This window comes from Manacus candei, unplaced genomic scaffold, assembly GCF_025592945.1.
Source record: "Manacus candei isolate 608988 ecotype Guabito, Panama unplaced genomic scaffold, ASM2559294v1 h1tg000023l, whole genome shotgun sequence".
NCBI lineage: Eukaryota > Metazoa > Chordata > Aves > Passeriformes > Pipridae > Manacus > Manacus candei.
This window is the reverse complement of record NW_026138071.1, coordinates 19503818-19521765: the sequence shown is the minus strand read 5'-3', so window position 1 is coordinate 19521765 and position 17948 is coordinate 19503818. Positions and strand designations below refer to the sequence as shown.

Here is a 17948-nt window from a genome sequence, read left to right as displayed (position 1 = left end):
AGAAAGGAAACTTCTGTAAAGGCTGGGCAAGCAGCCATATAATGAAGGCTGTGGCAGGTGAACTCTAGCATATTTTTCTGCAGTGGTTAAAGGCTGTTTCTGTCTGTCTGCCCTGCTGGATGTTGCTGCTCGCAGTTAAGGTCAGCAGGACAGAGCATGTGCCAGCACCTTGGATGCCCTGGTTCAGGTTTGTGTTAGCTTAAACCTACATGGAGTAATATGAATTGCTTCATTTGGTAGGGGGGAGAAGTAAAACACTGCCAAAACTAATCCAGTCTTCTCTGCAGCGTTTCTTTGAATGCTACTGAAATGCTTCATTTTACAAGGCAAGTAAAATGTCTCCTTTGGATGTGTGTATTAGATATAGAAAAAACACCCTTTTGTCAGTATGTGAGGTCAGGATGTAACAAGAAACGTGAGAGTGATCTCCTGTTCCAGGTAATGCATTTGGAAATTTGTATCAGAAATTAATGACCCATTTATGTAAGGGCTTTTGTAGTTTGGTTGGGTTTTTGGTTTTGTTGGTTTTTTTTTTTTATTCCTTTTTCTTGGAAGTCCTATTGGCATGATATGCAGTGACATTTCAGGAGCACAAATACAAGCAAGAAAGCTGACATTCAAGCTGAGAACCTCTCATATATACAGTATGTTTTGTGCATTTAAATTAGTGCTGGTGTTAGCTTAATCTTGGCCACTGCAGAAAATATTGTGTCAAAGATCTTTTTCCAAACATTCCTTTGTGTGCATGCTGTTGGTGACACGCAAAGTACTGTTGTCCCTTGCCTTTAGGGCTCAGTTGAGGGCTGTATTTTGATGTTCCACAATTCAGACAGAAAGAAGCTTCTCTGACGAGTTCAGGATGAGAATGTAGCAACTCAAATTTAGATCCTAGCCTGGAGATAAAGCTTGTAAACTTCAGTGGGACTATTTTGTTTGTAAAATTATTGATGTGCTACAATCTTTTGTCACAGGATTAGAAATGAAGTAATTGTTCAATACAGAGATTAAAATACCATCAAAGGAAAAATACTAGTTAAGTCAATAAATCAGTTTATGCTACAATGAGAAAATTAAGTTTATTGACTATTAAGTATAGCCATAAAGGATGTTTTTAAAAATTAGTGCTGCACTGACATTTTCCTTTTAATGTATCATCTGTATTTTATGTAACAAGCAGTGCTGGACTGAGTTATATAAACGAGCAAGTGTTTTATGCATGTTATTTCAATTATCTGTCCTTGGAGAAGGTGAATGAAAAATAGCTCCAACTCAGTTTTAGCATCTTCATTTTGACAGCTGTAATATGCATATTAATGAAGAGTGTGAAGTGTAGAGGAATAAGTCTTTTTGTTCTTTATCTTAAGAGGAAAAGAAAAAAGAGAGAAAGAAAGGAAGAAAGAAACTGAGGGCATGTTATGTGTGGCATGCCAGGTCTTCTTGAAACAGCTTGAAGTTGCAAACTAGCTGAATCAGCACCACATTTATTGGTGGAAGGCTATAATCACAGTAACACCTGCAGTGTACAGTAAAGAAATGGCAAGTCAAATCTGGCAAGGTGTTGAATGAAGTTTTTATGTCTGGTTTTAAACTGAGTCAGAGCATTGCTACAAAGAGCAAAATGGGCTAAATGCTGTATTAGGGTTTAATCAGCAAAATGATTTTACATTTGAAGAATTATTTAGCTGGTATCTCTGAAGAAACATAAATTAAGAGGTGTGGGGCTTTCACAAAATATCATTATTTTGATTAATTTGCTTTGTACAAGATACAGTTTTAAAATATACAGTTTTGGTACAAAATTGGTAAAATATATGCTGAAAAAGTAGACTCTGAGGATTTAAAGGGACCAAGATCTTTTCCCATTATTTATTGTTTTTTATAGATTAATGGACTTCTAAGGCTAGAGGTTTTTTGTTAGCCATAATTCTTATTGAACTTGTTTCTGTGTTGTGTGTTTTTACTGGTCTTCTTTTAATGTTGTTATAAGGTGCTGGATCAGATAAGTGTATTTGAATTGGTATGGGAGAGGGTAGGCTTCCATCTCTAACATTACAAAAGCTGCTCAGTACTAACTACAAGGGCAAACTAATTGAATTTCTTAACTGTTCCTTAACATACAGTTATCTGTTAAGCAGAGAATAGGACTAGTCCAGCATGGGTTTGATGTCCTTAGGTAGAAGGCATGCTTTTATGAACAACAGTAAGGGAGATGAAGATTTACAGAGCAATTTCAGAGCCGACCTTTCCAGTCTGGATGGGAAATTTGATTAGCTATATCTCATGTTCTTTGTCCATTTGGCATGAGGAATAGCTGACAGCAAAAGACAAGAAGTACATTAAAAAAATGTTATATAGGGGCTACAGGCTACAGTCATTTCTTAACACCTTCCTTTAGTGTTGGAACTCACTAAATATTGGAAATGGAATTGTCCCAGTCTTATATTCCTGTGATCTTCCTCCCTGCTCTGTCCAGACATTTTAAACTTTGCTTTTAGCCTTTGGGTGGGTTTGACAAAAAAGCTAATTTGAGCTGTTTCATTCTTGATGTAAAGAGGGGCAGGGAGGGGAACCTCCTGGTCTGAGGTACCAGCAGGCTGGAAGGCATTCAGAGCGGCACAGTGGCTCAGTTGCCAGGAAGAAGTCGTATCAAACATAGTGAGTCTCCAGCTCAGTGTCTTGGCAAAGTGTTTGGGCCTCTGACTAAAGACAGGTAAAAGTTATTTGAGTTCTAATACAGTATCTGTTCATGATATAGTAAAATGGAGATGGCACGAGCGACCTTACTCATTTCAAGCATGTTTTTTTAGTAGCTGGGAATGGAAATAGTAACTTTTTTCTTTTGGCACCTTATTTTTTGAGGGATTCTGTAGTTTAGTGTCTGCTGTTCATCAGACAAAAACTCAAATTAATTTCTTTTTCTTCTTCCTATTATCTCCTCCCCGTTTATCACAGGAACAACCTGTTTTCGAAAATTTTTGAAAATATATTTCCTTGAATCTCGTCTGTATAGTTAGAACATGGATGCATACAGAAATAAATTACAAGATTTAAATGCTGTCAATGGATACTGTAAGAGAAGTGCTTAATTTCTGGAGTTTGAACTCCACTGAAGTTTTGTGTTTCAAAGAAGGAATTAAGGGAGGATTGTTTAAGTGCATTAAAAGAGATTTAGAAGAATTTTTGGAAGGTATGTATCAGTCCACATAGCAAATGCTCAAATGGGGAAAAGAAGGAGGCATTTCCACGTAAAAACTTGGAATGGACTAAGAGTTCATTCACATATATGTACATCTGTACTTTTTTATCAGTGTACTGTAATAGTGGTGACCAAACCAAACTTTTATTCTATTTGACTTAGTCTTTGCTGTAATTCTTTGTGTGACTTATTTTTAAAATGTGAAGATTGAAGCCTGTTCCTTACAGAAGTTTAAGGCACTTGGTTTTGATGAAAGCAGGATTAGACAACTGGACTCCTTTCCCTGTGTTACCTTTTCACCGTGTGGAAGAGCATCTCTCACTCACTCAACCACATAACTGGAAATAGAAAGTATATTGCAGTGTTTCTTAATCACATGCAAATTCCATTCATGTGCCCAAGTTTTCAGAGCAGACTTACGAGATTTAACTCTACAGACCCTGTTAGTTTCAGTAGAAGCTGTGTGACTAAATCCTCTGAATTAGTTTTGGAAAAAAAACTCCAGCCAACGAACAGCCATGCAGCACTTGTCAGCCCAACCTCCTGGCACATTTAGCTGCTTTTTAAGACTGGATCGGTTGACAAATTTTCTGGCAAAAATTGACGATGCTGGTGAATAGGAAAACAGAAGCTGTTGAGTTTATCCAGGGTATTCCTCCTCTTTAAAACCTCAGAGTTATCAAGTAATAATGAATCAGGTCCAAGAGACATGACTGGGAGAAGCACAATATGCCTTCTATCCAGATTCAGAACTGTGAGGCATTTTTAAAATGTGTTTGCAAAACTAATTTGGGAAAGTATGAAATCTGGACTAGCTTTGCTTTTCAGCAAGATTGAGCACTACTGTGCAGGGCATTAAGTGTTCTCATGTTTCTCTAGTGCTTATAGGTAAGCATGTGCAATTAGACTTTATAGGTGTAGCTTTGACATGTTGGGGCTGAAACCTCTAAATGAATCTCTGTGTTTTTCTCTCGTTTCACAGACAGTATTCTCACCTGAAGAGAGATGGCAGAAATCAATTCTCCTGTAAATATCAAGGAAAAGGTAGGTTCAAGTAACAGTACAATGCAAACCAAAATGATATTTGCATACATATTTTACTTCTCCTCCTTCCAACTCTGTTCACATACTAAACTTTAATATGCATTGACTCTGTGCATAAAGTTAAGTACACAGACAGGTATTGATAGGATTAGTATATGAATCTTGCTTGAGGAGAAACATTTTTGCTTTTTTACAGACAGTGTTTTGTCAGCTAGACTTCTCTTATTCCTTTGTGATTCCTGTGTACACTGATGCTGTGGAGAATAGCATTTTGTGATGATTGCTGCTGTACAAAATACAACCATTGTATTTTGAAACATGCCCTTCAGAAAATAATTTTTCTGACCAAAAATGTTATACCTGTACTGCTTAAAGGCAATTCCTAAAATTAAAGGCCCAAAAAGAGTAGATTACTTTTTCCTATGAAAGTATGTCTGCTTTTAACTGCATTCTCTGTGCTTGAGTGAGTCTTCTCCCTATCCTTGGCTAGTGCTCATCATCCTTTCAGAGGCAGTAGAGGACCTAAAGCTAATTAGGATACTAATATGAGGTAGGTCAGAGATCTTCTGTGACTCCCAGCAGACAGATTGTGAAGTGACAATCTAACCTATAGATACTCCCCACCAAAATAAATAGGAAACCAGGACATCTGACCAACAATAGGAAAAACGCAGAGAGAGAGAGAGAGAGAGGGAAAAGTGGTGAGACTGTAGGAGTATAACATAACAGGGTTATATTTTAAAAGAAGATTTTGAGATTTCACCTGAATCGTCTTTTATAAAATCAGGTTTTGTTCTATTTCATGTTTGGGAAGAGAGAGGGACCTTTGCATTAGAGAGTTCAGAAAAGACTAATGGGTTCCACGCTTTATACCTTTTTTAAGCCAAATTCGGCTATTGATACAGATTTTAAGGCAGTGTGACAAATGTTAGAGACCAGAATCCAGTTCAGTCGGGGAGACCAAGTTTGTCCAGATACCAGTGAAAAGTTGATTAGACCTGTTCAGTTCATGAAAGGTGCATAAGGAGAAAGGATCAAGACTGATTAGATATCAAGGAAATGCTGAACAGTGAGGGCAATGTTAAACTGAGAAATTTAGTCATCTTCCACTGTAACATGAGACCTGCCTGTGGCACATTACATGTTCTGCAGGGCAGCAGGTACATGACATATTCTCTTCTCTCTGAAGCTGTCAATGGAAAGGAAAAGAATAAAAAAATTGTGAATGATTCCTTGGATTAACTCTTTTCTTGAGCCGACATAAAAAATTATTCAGAAAAAAAAAAAAAGTCGTTTGGATTGAGGAATGTATGAAAGATACTGTAAATGTGGCTTTCTGATTCAACAAAGTCCCAAGAAGTGGTAGACAACTAAGATGTAACAAAACACCACAGCATGACAGAGAAAAGAAATAACCTTGAACAAGAGGTCGATGGTCAAATTTTACTTAAGTTGCTCTTTTGCTTCTGAGTTCGTGGATAATGAACTTTTCCGTCAGACAGCGTATTTCTTAGAACTGATTGTGACTGGTAGTTAATGGTTTAGATGTTGCATTTGGTTTATACAGACTTGATGAACCATGACAACTGTTGATTCTGAAGCTAGGTTTCCTCAAGTTGCAGTTTGCTAATGTTTTTTCCTGGAAGAATGGTCACAGGCTGTTACCTGCCCACCAATCCCTGCATGAAGCTGCTGAGGAAAAGGCATAACAAGTGATGATTTATACTAAGTAATTCAGGTGGGAATGAGTTCCTGTTCAGACTGTTGTGTCAGTCTTTCACTGCTGACTCACTTTTTGTGCTTTTAAAAGGATGTAGAACTTCTTCCCTTGTGGGAAACAGTTCCTTACCTGTTGCACTGCCCAGGTACCTGCTTTTTGAATAGTTTTACCTCATATTTGTTTTTAACATCTCAATCGCTCATTGTGCTTGAGGATTTGCATGTCAACGTGAATCTGTATTTTGGTGATGAATATTCTCCTTAGTCCTTAATAACAGCACAGGGTTTAAATATTGAGGAGCATGATGGATTTTGCAGTAGAAAGTAATGTCATTAAATCCTTTCCCCTAGTGCCACGGTGATCAAAGGTAAACTACAGTAACTCTAAAAAAACAACTCAGAAAATCAATTGAAGTTCTGCATATTTACTGTATAGCTTGAAATTTTTATATCTGTCAGTTTTACAAGTGCAGGATTTTACAAATCATGTGTTTGTCTTTTGCGAATTTAAGAATGAGGAACTGCAACAGGACTTTAACCCACACTAAGTCTCCACTATTCCAAGTGTGATATCTGCTGGAGTGTTTATGAGCACATGCATTTTAAGGCAGGAAAATAATTGGATCAATACATTCTGTTATAAATCCTTTACTCTTTATTCCTGTATCTTCCTTCAGTATTTAGTGCTACTAAATCCCTATGCCAAAGTGAAAACTTAGTTTAGTAGCAATTAAAGTTTCATTGCAAAATCACTGGGTTTTATTCTGGAAAATACAGACCAATAACCTAGTAAATAAAAGGTTAGTGACTGAAGACCATGAACCTCATGCACTCTACATACATCAGCTGAGAAGTTGTTGTACTCAGTGTACCATTTCACCTGGACGAGTCTGTCTTGTTTTAAAATGGGATTACCATGGCTCAGAGCTCCCATTTAGTGTCTCGTGTTTGGTTTACAGTGTTGTGCCTCTTCCTGTCAGCAACAGACTGAGTAACTATGAAGTGACTGTAGCTTCAGAACGCTCTGAGTGATGCACTAGAAATACGAGGAAAGGGTTGAACAGAGAAGTCCTGCTGAGTTGGCTTTGATTAGATTTGTGCATAGACTGCTAAAATGTAAGGATTTAATTTGCATGTTTGAAAAGAAGATATAATTAGTTACAGTGTCCTTGTTAGAGAGTCAAAATCGCCTCCCTTTCTCACTTCAAAAACTTACAAAGCAAGATGGTCATGCTACACATCACTGAAGCAGCAAGTTTAATGTTTACTTTTATCTGCCTTTGGGGGGGCAATATTTCTGGGTAAGAAAACCAAGGTTTATGAATATAATACTTTTGCCAAGCTCCACAAATCCATTGCCATCAATGCAAATACAGGAGAAGAATAGAATACAGTTCCTTCCTACTTTTCCCTTTCTTCTACCTCAGTGCTTGCAAATCATAATGTGTGCAAGACTTTGATCTTGCTGTGACTTGCATGGAGCCAAAGGAGCTGTACATCTGTTAACAAATACTTATTGTTGTAAGTTTCTGCAAAAGTAGCACAAAAGTTTCTCCTTAAATTGGATGTTCTTTGTGATGAAAACATGGTACAGATCCCATGCAGGTTTTAGCATAATGTTTGTTCTTTTGTTTTGTGGGGGTTCTGGGGGTTTGGTTTTTTGTGGGTTTTTTTTTTTTCCAATGGTGACCTTTCCCTGTGTTCTGTCCATCATCCACTTCTAGTTATTCAATAAAATAAAACCTCTGCCACTGTTTTAAGGGTGATGTGAGGCCGAGGCAGACATTTTGGGCATTACGCTCACACACAGATTCTGTAAAGCCCTACCCCTAAATTTGAGCCTTAAGAGAATGATACTGTAGATACTTGTATAATTCATTTCTTGGCATTTCAGCTGAAATAGTTCATAAAGTCAATAGGTTAAACATTCTATTTTATATCTTCTTTTTTTTCCCCTTGAGAGATTTATATAAATGTTGGCCTGTGATGTCAGGAAAGCTAATGGAAGTTTCCATAGTTGGCAGAGGCTCCTGCAGCTGTGGGGAAGCCAGGACTGTTTCAATTACCATATTTTTGTGCATATGACCCACAGATTTTCTGGAATAACATAAGTTATGCATTTCAGCAGCCACAAGGGTCATTACATGCCTGCATAACTAGTATAAGGAGAAGTTTACCATCAGGATCTCTCTCAGAATAATTCCCTTTGCCCTGACCCTTGCTGTAGTCTTCCTTCACTATGGCACTCTCCCTCTTGCCTCTGATTATACTCATTTCTGTGCCTGAAAATACAGTGTGAGTAAGGACTTACTTTTTGTATCAGAGTTTTTGGAGACTTGCGTGTTATACATAGTTCAGATCATATGCACAAAAGTTCACTGGATTAAAGGATAAAATGAGCCAAACTCATTGGCTTAAATCCAAAATTCATAAAATCAATGGAGGTATTCAAGCATTAACCTAGTACATCACCAGAAGAGGTGCTGAGATTCTGAATTACAAGGCTTCCAAAGAAGAAGCAATTGGAATGAGTAATACAAGTGATGTATTGTCTCCTGCAACAATTAGACCCTCTTAGTTTAACAAGAGAAGAGTGAATATCAGGCACTCCCCAGAATAGCCATTCAGCTCTGGCATGTGACTTTGGTTATGATCCAAAAAATATTGGGAATTGTTTAAACTTCAGGATTTGCTTTTGAGTCTATCTTTTTTTTTTTTAAGTTTATTTTGTGTCTAAACATGTTTGAATAAGTGAGATCTGCTGTCAGCTGGAATTAGCAAAATACTCATTCAGATGAAAATCGTCCTCTTGAGATTCTGTTAGGAGTGAAGTTTTGCTGTAGTTCTCCTGAAAGGCTTGGTTTTTCCTTTGTCATTTCAAGTGTCAGAGCTGGAGGAGCAGATGGATAGGACTGCAAGAAGGAAATTTTATTCAGATGTGGTTTTGGAGGTTTCACAGTTTTGTTTACGTTACACCATAGCTGTGGTTTTTCTAACCGATAGTCAGCATGCAAGGAAAGAGTAGGGTTCAGGGGAAGGAATGGAAGTAGTATGTAAATTTAAAGTCATACATTACAAAAGCAGTAGTTTCCAATCTGTGATTCCACTATTTCTCCTTAAAGTTGACCTTCACAGCTGTTCTTGCCCGTGTGTTGAAGTAGATGGGACTGTTCAAAGACCAGTAAAGTTGATCTAAATGCACTTTTGTCACTTGATGAGCCGTTTAACTTGGTTAAGAATATCACAGATTCATGTCTATAAACACTGCTGACATCGTTCAAGGAGAACAGTTCTTACTAAACCTTAACTTTTCAGGAAACCTGAAAGAACCTACTAAGTGTCTGGCTTTCTGTGTGATTAATTTACAAATTTGGGGACAATTTTGTATATCCATGACAATTGCCTAAAGCAGTTTACTTCTGCAAGTAGAACTTTTTTTGTGCTTATTGAGAATAAATGATTGGAAGGTATCAGGGTAATAAACAGATCATGTAGTGGAAAGAGAGGCACGACCCGATCAAAGCTGTTAGTTTGCTCAAAGGGGATGTTAACAACATTTGTTCGGTGTGTCGGGATGAACTTAGTTAGTAAAGCTTTTGGAAAAATATCTCCAATGTAAGAAATAGCCTCTTCATGCAACAAAGTCGAATTGTACTCATGAAATATGTTTATGTAGGAGTTCAAAACCTTTTAAAAAATTGTGCCATTAAGTGGTTTTAAGATACATTTTCCTGCTTAACGTAGCCAGGACATCTGCTAATGCTAAATTCCTAGATTATAGAAACCAGCAGAGTTCTTCAGGCAGCCCTCCTTCCTCACTTCTCTTGTAGGATTTGGATCAGCCTCAGTTGGAGGTGTAATATAGTTGAATGGTGTGTATGTGTGCATAAAGATTTACTGACATACAGTAAAAATAAAGTAGGAAATGTGACGTGTTTGTTGATAACAATACTTCTAAATGAATTTAGTTTTGAACTTAGAGAAAATCTGTTGATCTCAGTGTTTAGTACAAAGGGAAGGTGGATCTGTGTTAGTTTTCCTAAGCAGCCATAAGTAAGAATATTTCTGTCTGAATGACTGTAATAGTAACTTCAAGGGGATTAGAGCAGCTGTGTTCGGGAGTTTCAGAACAGCCGTGAGCTTTCAGCAAAGGAGTTTAATTTGTCACTATGTCAGAAATATATAAACAAAATCTCTGAACCCCGGATATGTTACTTATTCACCAGAAACATCCTCTTTGAGATGATGCCAAAAGGGAGCAGATGGAGCAGAGCAGCAAACAGGCAGTGATTGAGTCCATGTTGTTACAGTTGCCTGGGAACCATTTGAAACTTGACAGAGAACCTAAAGGACTTAAGAGGAATGCACAGCAATATCAGCTTGGTTCTGTATGTGGAGTAGGTAATCTGGTGTCACAACTTTCAGGCAGGCTCTGTTTCTTTCTGAACTTCACTTATCAGGGAAGTCTTGTGAGATGGGTGTTTCTGAGGGCTTTAGGTAAGATACCATGAAAGGATAGAATTCAGTGTCCTTTTTTGTGTGCTGTGCTCCTCAGCTCCTCAGAGGTAACCTGTTACTGATTTTTTTATTTTTTTTAATTTTTAGGCAAGTAAAAAATTTGCCCCAAGTGTGATTGTCAATAATTTAACAGTAATCATCAGAAAAATACTCAAGTATATTGGATCAGACCTTGGGGATTTTATTGTGGAGTAGAAGCAGCTTATCTGAGGGGACTTGAAATCTTCTTCAATTTTGGTATCACTTTTGGGCAGTCTTCAGCATTTTGTGTAGGAGACAGATAAAAACATCCTCATGACTGTGGAATTCTGGTCCTGATGAGATGCACTCTGGCTCACATTGCAGCAAGCATTAACAGGACTTGAGCAAGCATTTCAAGCTAAGTCTGTGCTTGAGAAGTGGCTGAATGTCTTCTAAAATTTGAACTAACTTTAGCCCTATCCAGAAGAGTAGCTAGGTCCACAGGAATTAAATGCATGCTTGCAAGGTATGTGTCTGGATTGTGGGTTTAAATGGATATGGACCTGGGTTCTGCCTTTCATGTTCTTGAGTGCACACAGTTGTTTTCAAGATCACAGCCTTATATTTTAGTTTTGTGATTGCTTTAAAGTAGCTTTTGTAAGCTGAAATTCTGGGCAAGTTTTTTCAGTAGTAAACAAAGTAATGTGCTTTCCTGTTAGGCTACAGGAGGGAAAGCCCAGGAATTTAACTGTTGTCAGTGACATATTCTCAACTAATGCTGACATTAACAGCACTAATTATTTGTGGTTCTGAAGGTATGTTACTGAATTCTCTTGATGTCCCGGAATGCTATCTAGCATCCAGATGAGGACAGAAGTTCACTGGGAATCTACACTGGATAAAACCAGGATGATTCACAAAGTCATTAAAATAGTTGACTTCCCTGTAGTCTGTCTGATCATGCTGTTTCTCCTATGATCAGGTTTCAGAAAGTAGGAGAAAACTGTTTTCTCCCACATAAACAGAAATAAATCCAATAAAGTAGACTGCTGTGAGTTTTGTTCTTGCAGACTGTTGTTAATGCAGTACCATTGTGTAGTAAGAGATTTTTTGGCTCTTGTAATTTCTTTCATCCTTTAGGATGCTAAATATTTTTTAAAAGGAGTTTGTTGATGGGAAGTCACACATCAGCTTATTCTAGTTCCATAATCTGTTGCTTACATCTTGAGAAGATGAATGTTTTGAGGACTGTAACTTTAGAGAGATAAAGTTAGGAGTTATCTCCTGCCCTGGAATCATCCTACCACACTCGTAGCAAAAATGAGCTCTGTGTAGTTTTCTGGATTGGGAATTGGTTGACTTCTCTCAGCTGGAGGCTTGTAAGTTGGTGAGGTGTTTAGCTGTGCTAGCAAAAGGGCTGGTTTATCACCTGAACTAGCAGGTGAACCAGAGAGGAGCCAGCATACCTGAGCTGCCTAGATCCAGCTCACGTTCAACCCTTTAATGTAAGTCCACCTTGTCATCTTGTATCTGTCAAGCATTCCTGGAGCTTTGATATGCCTCTCTTCATCACAATCTGTGGTATGTCTGTTATGACCTACAGCATTTGTGCTTGGCATATGCTGTCAGGAAGGTTTCCTACCATTCCCTTTGGCTTTTTCTTTTGTGTTTTCATGTCCAGAAATATATGGGACATGTTTTGCGTGTGGGGACAGAGCTGAGTTTCAGACATAGGAATCTACACATATATTTGAAATCAAGGTAAAAGGACTAAGAGTTGGAATATTGGTGACCTTGACATTGGCATTTCTAGGCTAAGGCTGTCATATGGCCTAGTTTCCCTCGACATGCCTTGTCCTCCTTCCAGATACACTGTCAGGTCACAATTTGAGACTTGTAGCTGTATGTCTGGAGGTCCAGAATTGGCTGGCTTTTTCATTGCCTGTGTACAACAGTTCCAGTGTATTCTGGATTAAAACATCAGTCAAACAGTGCATATGTTCTAGATCTGATGTCTGGCACACAGATCTTTGTCTTTGAAATTCCAGGAAAAGTATGGTAACAATATGCCATCTTGTTCCTAAGAATTTACAAGACAAAATACTTTGTTTCAGAACAAAACCTTTTGGGATTTCTGCTCTGTTGGAATTCTGGGTTTATATCAGCTTTTGTTGTTTCTGAACTTGTATATATATACATATATTTTTTTTTCCCCCTTTATATTGATGTATCCTACTGATTGTTGCGTATTTTAGTTTTCATCTGTTTTACCCACATAAGTCACTGCACAAATCTGGAAAGGAGAAACACTAACAGCTTGTAAGTATCCTGGGTATCATAGCATACATACAGGAGGGGAGCAAATTTAAAAAGTGTAAGCAACTCCTGATTTGGAATTTTCTAGGTCCTGGATGCTTTCCTGCAATCTGATATTCTTTTCCTGAGGAATTTTTTCAGGAAGCATCTAAAATTTTTTTATATTTTAAGTAGAAAGATAAACAAATGTTTATTTCGTACAACCCTCAACAAAGAATATTCTTAGGTGTCAGCAGTAGAACTGTTGAGCTCTGCAGCACATTGATATTCCCTAAATCAAATTTTTTTATAGTCCAGCTAAAACAGGACTGTGTCCACGGTGTTGGTCAGGTACCTAATTTCTTTTCTGTATACTGACGAGTATTCTTCCTAAGATCATCATCTTGCTTTTTTTTGGGTTATCTCCATAACTAGAATGTTTCCGTAACCTTTTTGTATTTAATTATAGTACTAGTTGGATGAAGCACAGATTAACTTTTAAGTCCGATTTTCCTATTAATGAAAAAATTTTTAACAAAGACCACACAGTGCAAACAGAAAGTCTTCAGTAGTAGATTCTGTAGTGTAAAACATAGTCTGCCTGGTCGAGTTCGTGTGTGTCAGTGTTCTCCACCCCACAGATGTTCTTCTTAATGTCTTTGAGAAGTTTCCAAACTGCACTGTGTGGCGAGTTGCCTGATCCATCCTGTGGTCTTAGCCTCTCTTGGTTGTTTCCAGATGCTTCTTGAGGCTTCTAGACCTTTCATAGCAAAGAAGGACCTAGAAGCCATATGAAATCCCCATGCTTTTATTTAAAGTTGGTTAGAATACACTAGATATTTCCTTTTACTGTTTTTCCTGTAAGCAGTTACCACAAGAAGATTATGCAATTTTGAGTAGGCAGCGAGATGATCCACATGATTGTGAAAGAAGAGGGGAGTTTTTTGTGAGAATATGAAGATATAGTCCACATGGTGAAAAAGTTTGGGAGGTACCAGCTTGAACTTAAAATGGACTGCAGCTTGTGGCCTATTCTACCCGGGTGTCTTTGCCAACTTCTATTATTATGGAGCCAACTCAGTTCATACTTGTTGCAGCTTTATCAGTAAATAGCGTGCCTGTACCCACAATCACTAGGTTAATTAACTCCTTTTTCCAGGGCTTTTTCTGCACATCCTATTGATTTGGGTTAGTTTTCACTTGGATGCCTGCAGTACATAGCAGAAAGCTATACTCACTACTTCCCTCCCCATGCATACACATCGGCTGAAGAGAGAAACTTGAGCAGACAGAGGATTTTCTCCGCAGTTTCTGGCAACGACAGTCTCTGCTTCAAGCAGTCCACTTGACAACCTCGTCTGTCTGAACTTCAACATACTCAGCCTGTGTTGAGTAGATATTCCAAAGCAACCAGCTGTTGTCTGGAGACCTGGCTGCTGGGCAAGCCTTGCTTGGTTGGGGTGGCAACATTAGACAGATAGGCCTTTGGAAAGTGTCCTTGCGAAGTAGTCAAGTGCTTTAACTCCACTGCCCTCTAAATTATGTGTTTGACCTGGGCTGTCCAAGGCTGGACTTGCTACTTGAAATGTGTTGTGGGCAAATGTGAAGCTGCAGAGAGAGGTGTGACAGGATGATGGACAGGAGTAGAGTAAATCATCTTAAGTAGATGTACTAAAGTTGTGTGCTGAGTATCAACCTTTTGTAGTGCTGAAGTCCAGCAGGCATCACAAATCTGAGCCCTCAGTCACTGTGCATTAACAGAGCCTGAAATGATTCATGGTTTATATTAGAATACAGGACAGAAATACAGCAGTTGAGGAGTGGGGTGAACGTACTACAGCAAAATAAGATTTTTTGGTCATAAATCTGAGCACTTAAGTGTTCTTGATCACCTTCTGATATCTCCATTGATGGAGACTCCATAAGATTGTCCTTCAGCATCTAACCAGGCAGCTAAGGCAAGGAAGTGTGAATTCTCTTGCCATGTAAGCCAGCCTAGTTCCCTTAAACAGTTCTATCTTCATGTATTATTTTTTTCACAATTATTTTTCACGGTACAGTAAAAGACCACCACTGCTTCACAATTAGCATAATGGCATTGTGATGCAGTAAATAAAGTACACTTAAATCAAGAATGTATTCCCACAGAAAGATGACAAAGAAGGGTGTCAGATAAACATTTGCAGGGCAATAACAAGTTTCTGATTGTAAATACATGCTGGACATTTTGATATAGAAGCTCAAAAACCTAATTTCGAACAACTAGACTGGTTTTGGCAGTGGTTATCTTTTTCTTTTTTCAGAGTACTATCATAGGTTTTTGTTTTGCGAATTACGTTTAAGTATTTTTATTTTGCTCTGACCTCATAAAGCTTGTATAGCATTAAAATAATATAGCAATTAATTTTTATATAGCTATTTACTTTCTGCTATATTACTTAGGGATGAGAAAGTAAATTATCAGTGTGACTCCACAAGGAATATTTTATTTAAAACATTGTGAGTTCAATTTCATCTGGTATCAATGGATACTGACAGTACAGCAATAACAAATACTGGGAAATTTAAGCACGGTGTGCCAGAGTCACTTGTGGGTGTAACACCTCATCCATCAGCAGAGTTTCTTGAAGGAAGCATTTCGCTTCCTATGTCCTTTGTTCAGGATTTTGTTACATAAGCTTCCTGGTCACTTGTATATGGAACAGCGAATTGAGCAGCCACTAGAGCTTTTGAAAATGATGCTGGTTTAGCCTGTGACTGTTTTCATGCATATGACTGTTTTTCAGATATCAAAAAACCACCAATCGTAACTTTGATGTAGCAAGACCATGCAATAGCCTTGTTGTACTAATTGTGTACTCACTAAGTTTGTGTAGGTGATGTATCAAGACCCATGGCAGCAAATAGAACATTTAGGAAAGAAGCATAAAACCAAATTCTGTCAACTTAATTAAGCTAGTTCTCCCACTGTTGCTGAGGGTAGGATTTGTTTCCAGGATTACTGGCTACCAGTTCTATGATTTGGTGTCCTGAAGAAATTGCTTCATTGTTTGCATGGGCCAGGTAAGGACAGGATGGGTATTGCTTTGTACAGACACATTGCTGTATGCTCCTGAGTGTGTCACGTGTAACAGGCATTTATATGGATGTGCATTGGCACAGAGGCACCTTGTTGTTTAAAGGAGTATGATAAACCCATATGCTATTGTCTTCTTTCTTTTCCTTCCAGATCAATGCAATACGATCAATTGTTCCAAACAAAAGCAATAATGAGATAGTCCTGGTGTTGCAGCAGTTTGATAACAATGTAGACAAGGCTGTTCAAGCTTTCATGGATGGTGAGTATAGTGCACTTTTTTTCACTAAGACATGAGGGATTCAATTGCATGCTAAAAGTGTTTGTTGTCTCTGGTGGCTCAAAATAGTGGGCAATCACCAAACATCAGAAGTTCAGCAAGGGAAAGTGCCCAATTCTGCACTGGGATGGGGCAACAACCCTGGATGTGTGTACAGACTGGGGAATGAGATGCTGGAAAGCAGTGCTGTGGAAAGGGACCTGGTGGTCCTGGTCGATGACAAGCTCAACATGAATCAGCAGTGCCCTGGCAGGCAGGAGGGACAACTGTGTCCTGGGAGGCATCAGGAACAACATCACCAGCCGGTCAAGGGAGGGGATTGTCCTGCTCTGCTCTGCACTGGAGCGGCCTCACCTTGAATATTGTGGCAGTTTTGGTTAGAGAGTGTCCAAAGGCAGGTAACAAAGATGGGGAAGGGCCTTGAGGGGAAGCAGTGTGAGGAGCGGCTGAGGGCGTTTGGTCTGTTCAGCCTGGAGAAGAGGAAACTGAGGGGAGACCTCACTGCAGTTACAACTTCCTTGTGAGGGGAAGGGGAGGGGCAGGCACTGATCTCTTCTCTGTGGTGACCAGTGACAGGACCCCAGGGAATGGTCTGAAGTTGTGTCAGGGGAGGTTTAGGTTGGATATTAGAAACAGGTTCTTCCTCCAGAGCGTGGCTGGGCACTGGAAGAGGCTCCCCAGGGCAGTGGTCACAGCACCAAGCCTGACAGAGTTCAAGGAGCATTTGGATGATATTGTCAGGCCTATGGTGGGATTGTTGCGGATGGTCCTGTGTGGAGCTAAGGGTTGCACTCAGTGATCCTTGTGAGTCCCTTCCAACTCAGCATATTCTGTGAAAATATATTATGTATTTTTTCTGAAATCTGATCAGTGTGGCACTTAGTTAAATTTTTTTTTTATAATTGATCCTCCTGTCTGCATCTTTGCTTCTCTATGCTATGAGTTTGACATGGCTGTTTATCTGTTCCACCTGACTTTGCCATTTTTGATACCCTTTTTGTTGCAGACCACCTCCTTTATTCTGCATGAAAGTCAATGCTTTTAAAAGTAAATATGTCAGGAAATGATTCACTCTTGAAGATACAGTAACTAATAAGAATTTGGGATAGTTCTGAAGCAGATAGCCAGGCCCCTAAACCCCTGAACTAGATGCATACATTGAATTGACATTCAAACCTCAATCTGAATTTTGCAAATAGCCTTGACATTTATAATGGCTGAGCCAAGACTCCATCGGAAGTTTGAGCCATTCTAAATCTGGATCATCTCTAATGAAAGGTCACTTGTATTTAAATAACACTTTTCTGATAAATATATAATGTCAAGTATTTTGAACTTTCACCAAAGTCTGTGAGAAACCCTTTGCGGAAATAATGGCATACCGTGAGCAAATCTTCTCAAAATCTTTGTAGCTGGGGGCTGCATAAACACTACTAGAAGTTCAGTGGTCTCAAAGGCTCTGTATTTCTTAAAAATTTCTGCATTTTTGCTATCTCAGCAAGTTGCTTATTTCATCTGTATTTTACTTAAGAATAGTTTGGGGGTTGGTTTGGATTAACTTACTAAAATGTATAATCCAAAAAGCATCATGATACACTAGGACTTAACAGTATGCAAAAAGCAGGTGCAAGCAAACTGGACTATTTATAAAGGCATCATAGCTCTTCTATCGGATCTATGTGGTTCTTTTTGATTCAGGCAACTGCATAGACATTCTGATAGATCTATGGAATTGAGTTTGTCTGTGCACACACACAGGAAAAGGAAAGTGTGAGGCATCTAACAATAATTTTGTTTTCCTGTAATGTATGTCCTGGGGAAATAAGTGGAGGATTGTTCCATGACTATTCAGTAAGTTA

At 38.6% G+C, this 17948-nt stretch overlaps 1 protein-coding gene across 3 annotated transcripts in view; it reads left to right on the top strand.

The window, feature by feature from the left end:
• SPATS2L (spermatogenesis associated serine rich 2 like) overlaps positions 1–17948 on the top strand; it is an 83009-nt gene that overhangs the window by 33410 nt on the left and 31651 nt on the right. For all 3 annotated transcript variants that reach the window (XM_051787097.1, XM_051787098.1, XM_051787096.1), the window contains 2 exons: positions 4179–4240; positions 15963–16071. In XM_051787097.1, the coding sequence (XP_051643057.1) occupies positions 4202–4240; positions 15963–16071 (148 nt within the window). In that variant the 5' untranslated portion in view covers positions 4179–4201. The remainder of the gene's footprint in view (positions 1–4178; positions 4241–15962; positions 16072–17948) is intronic.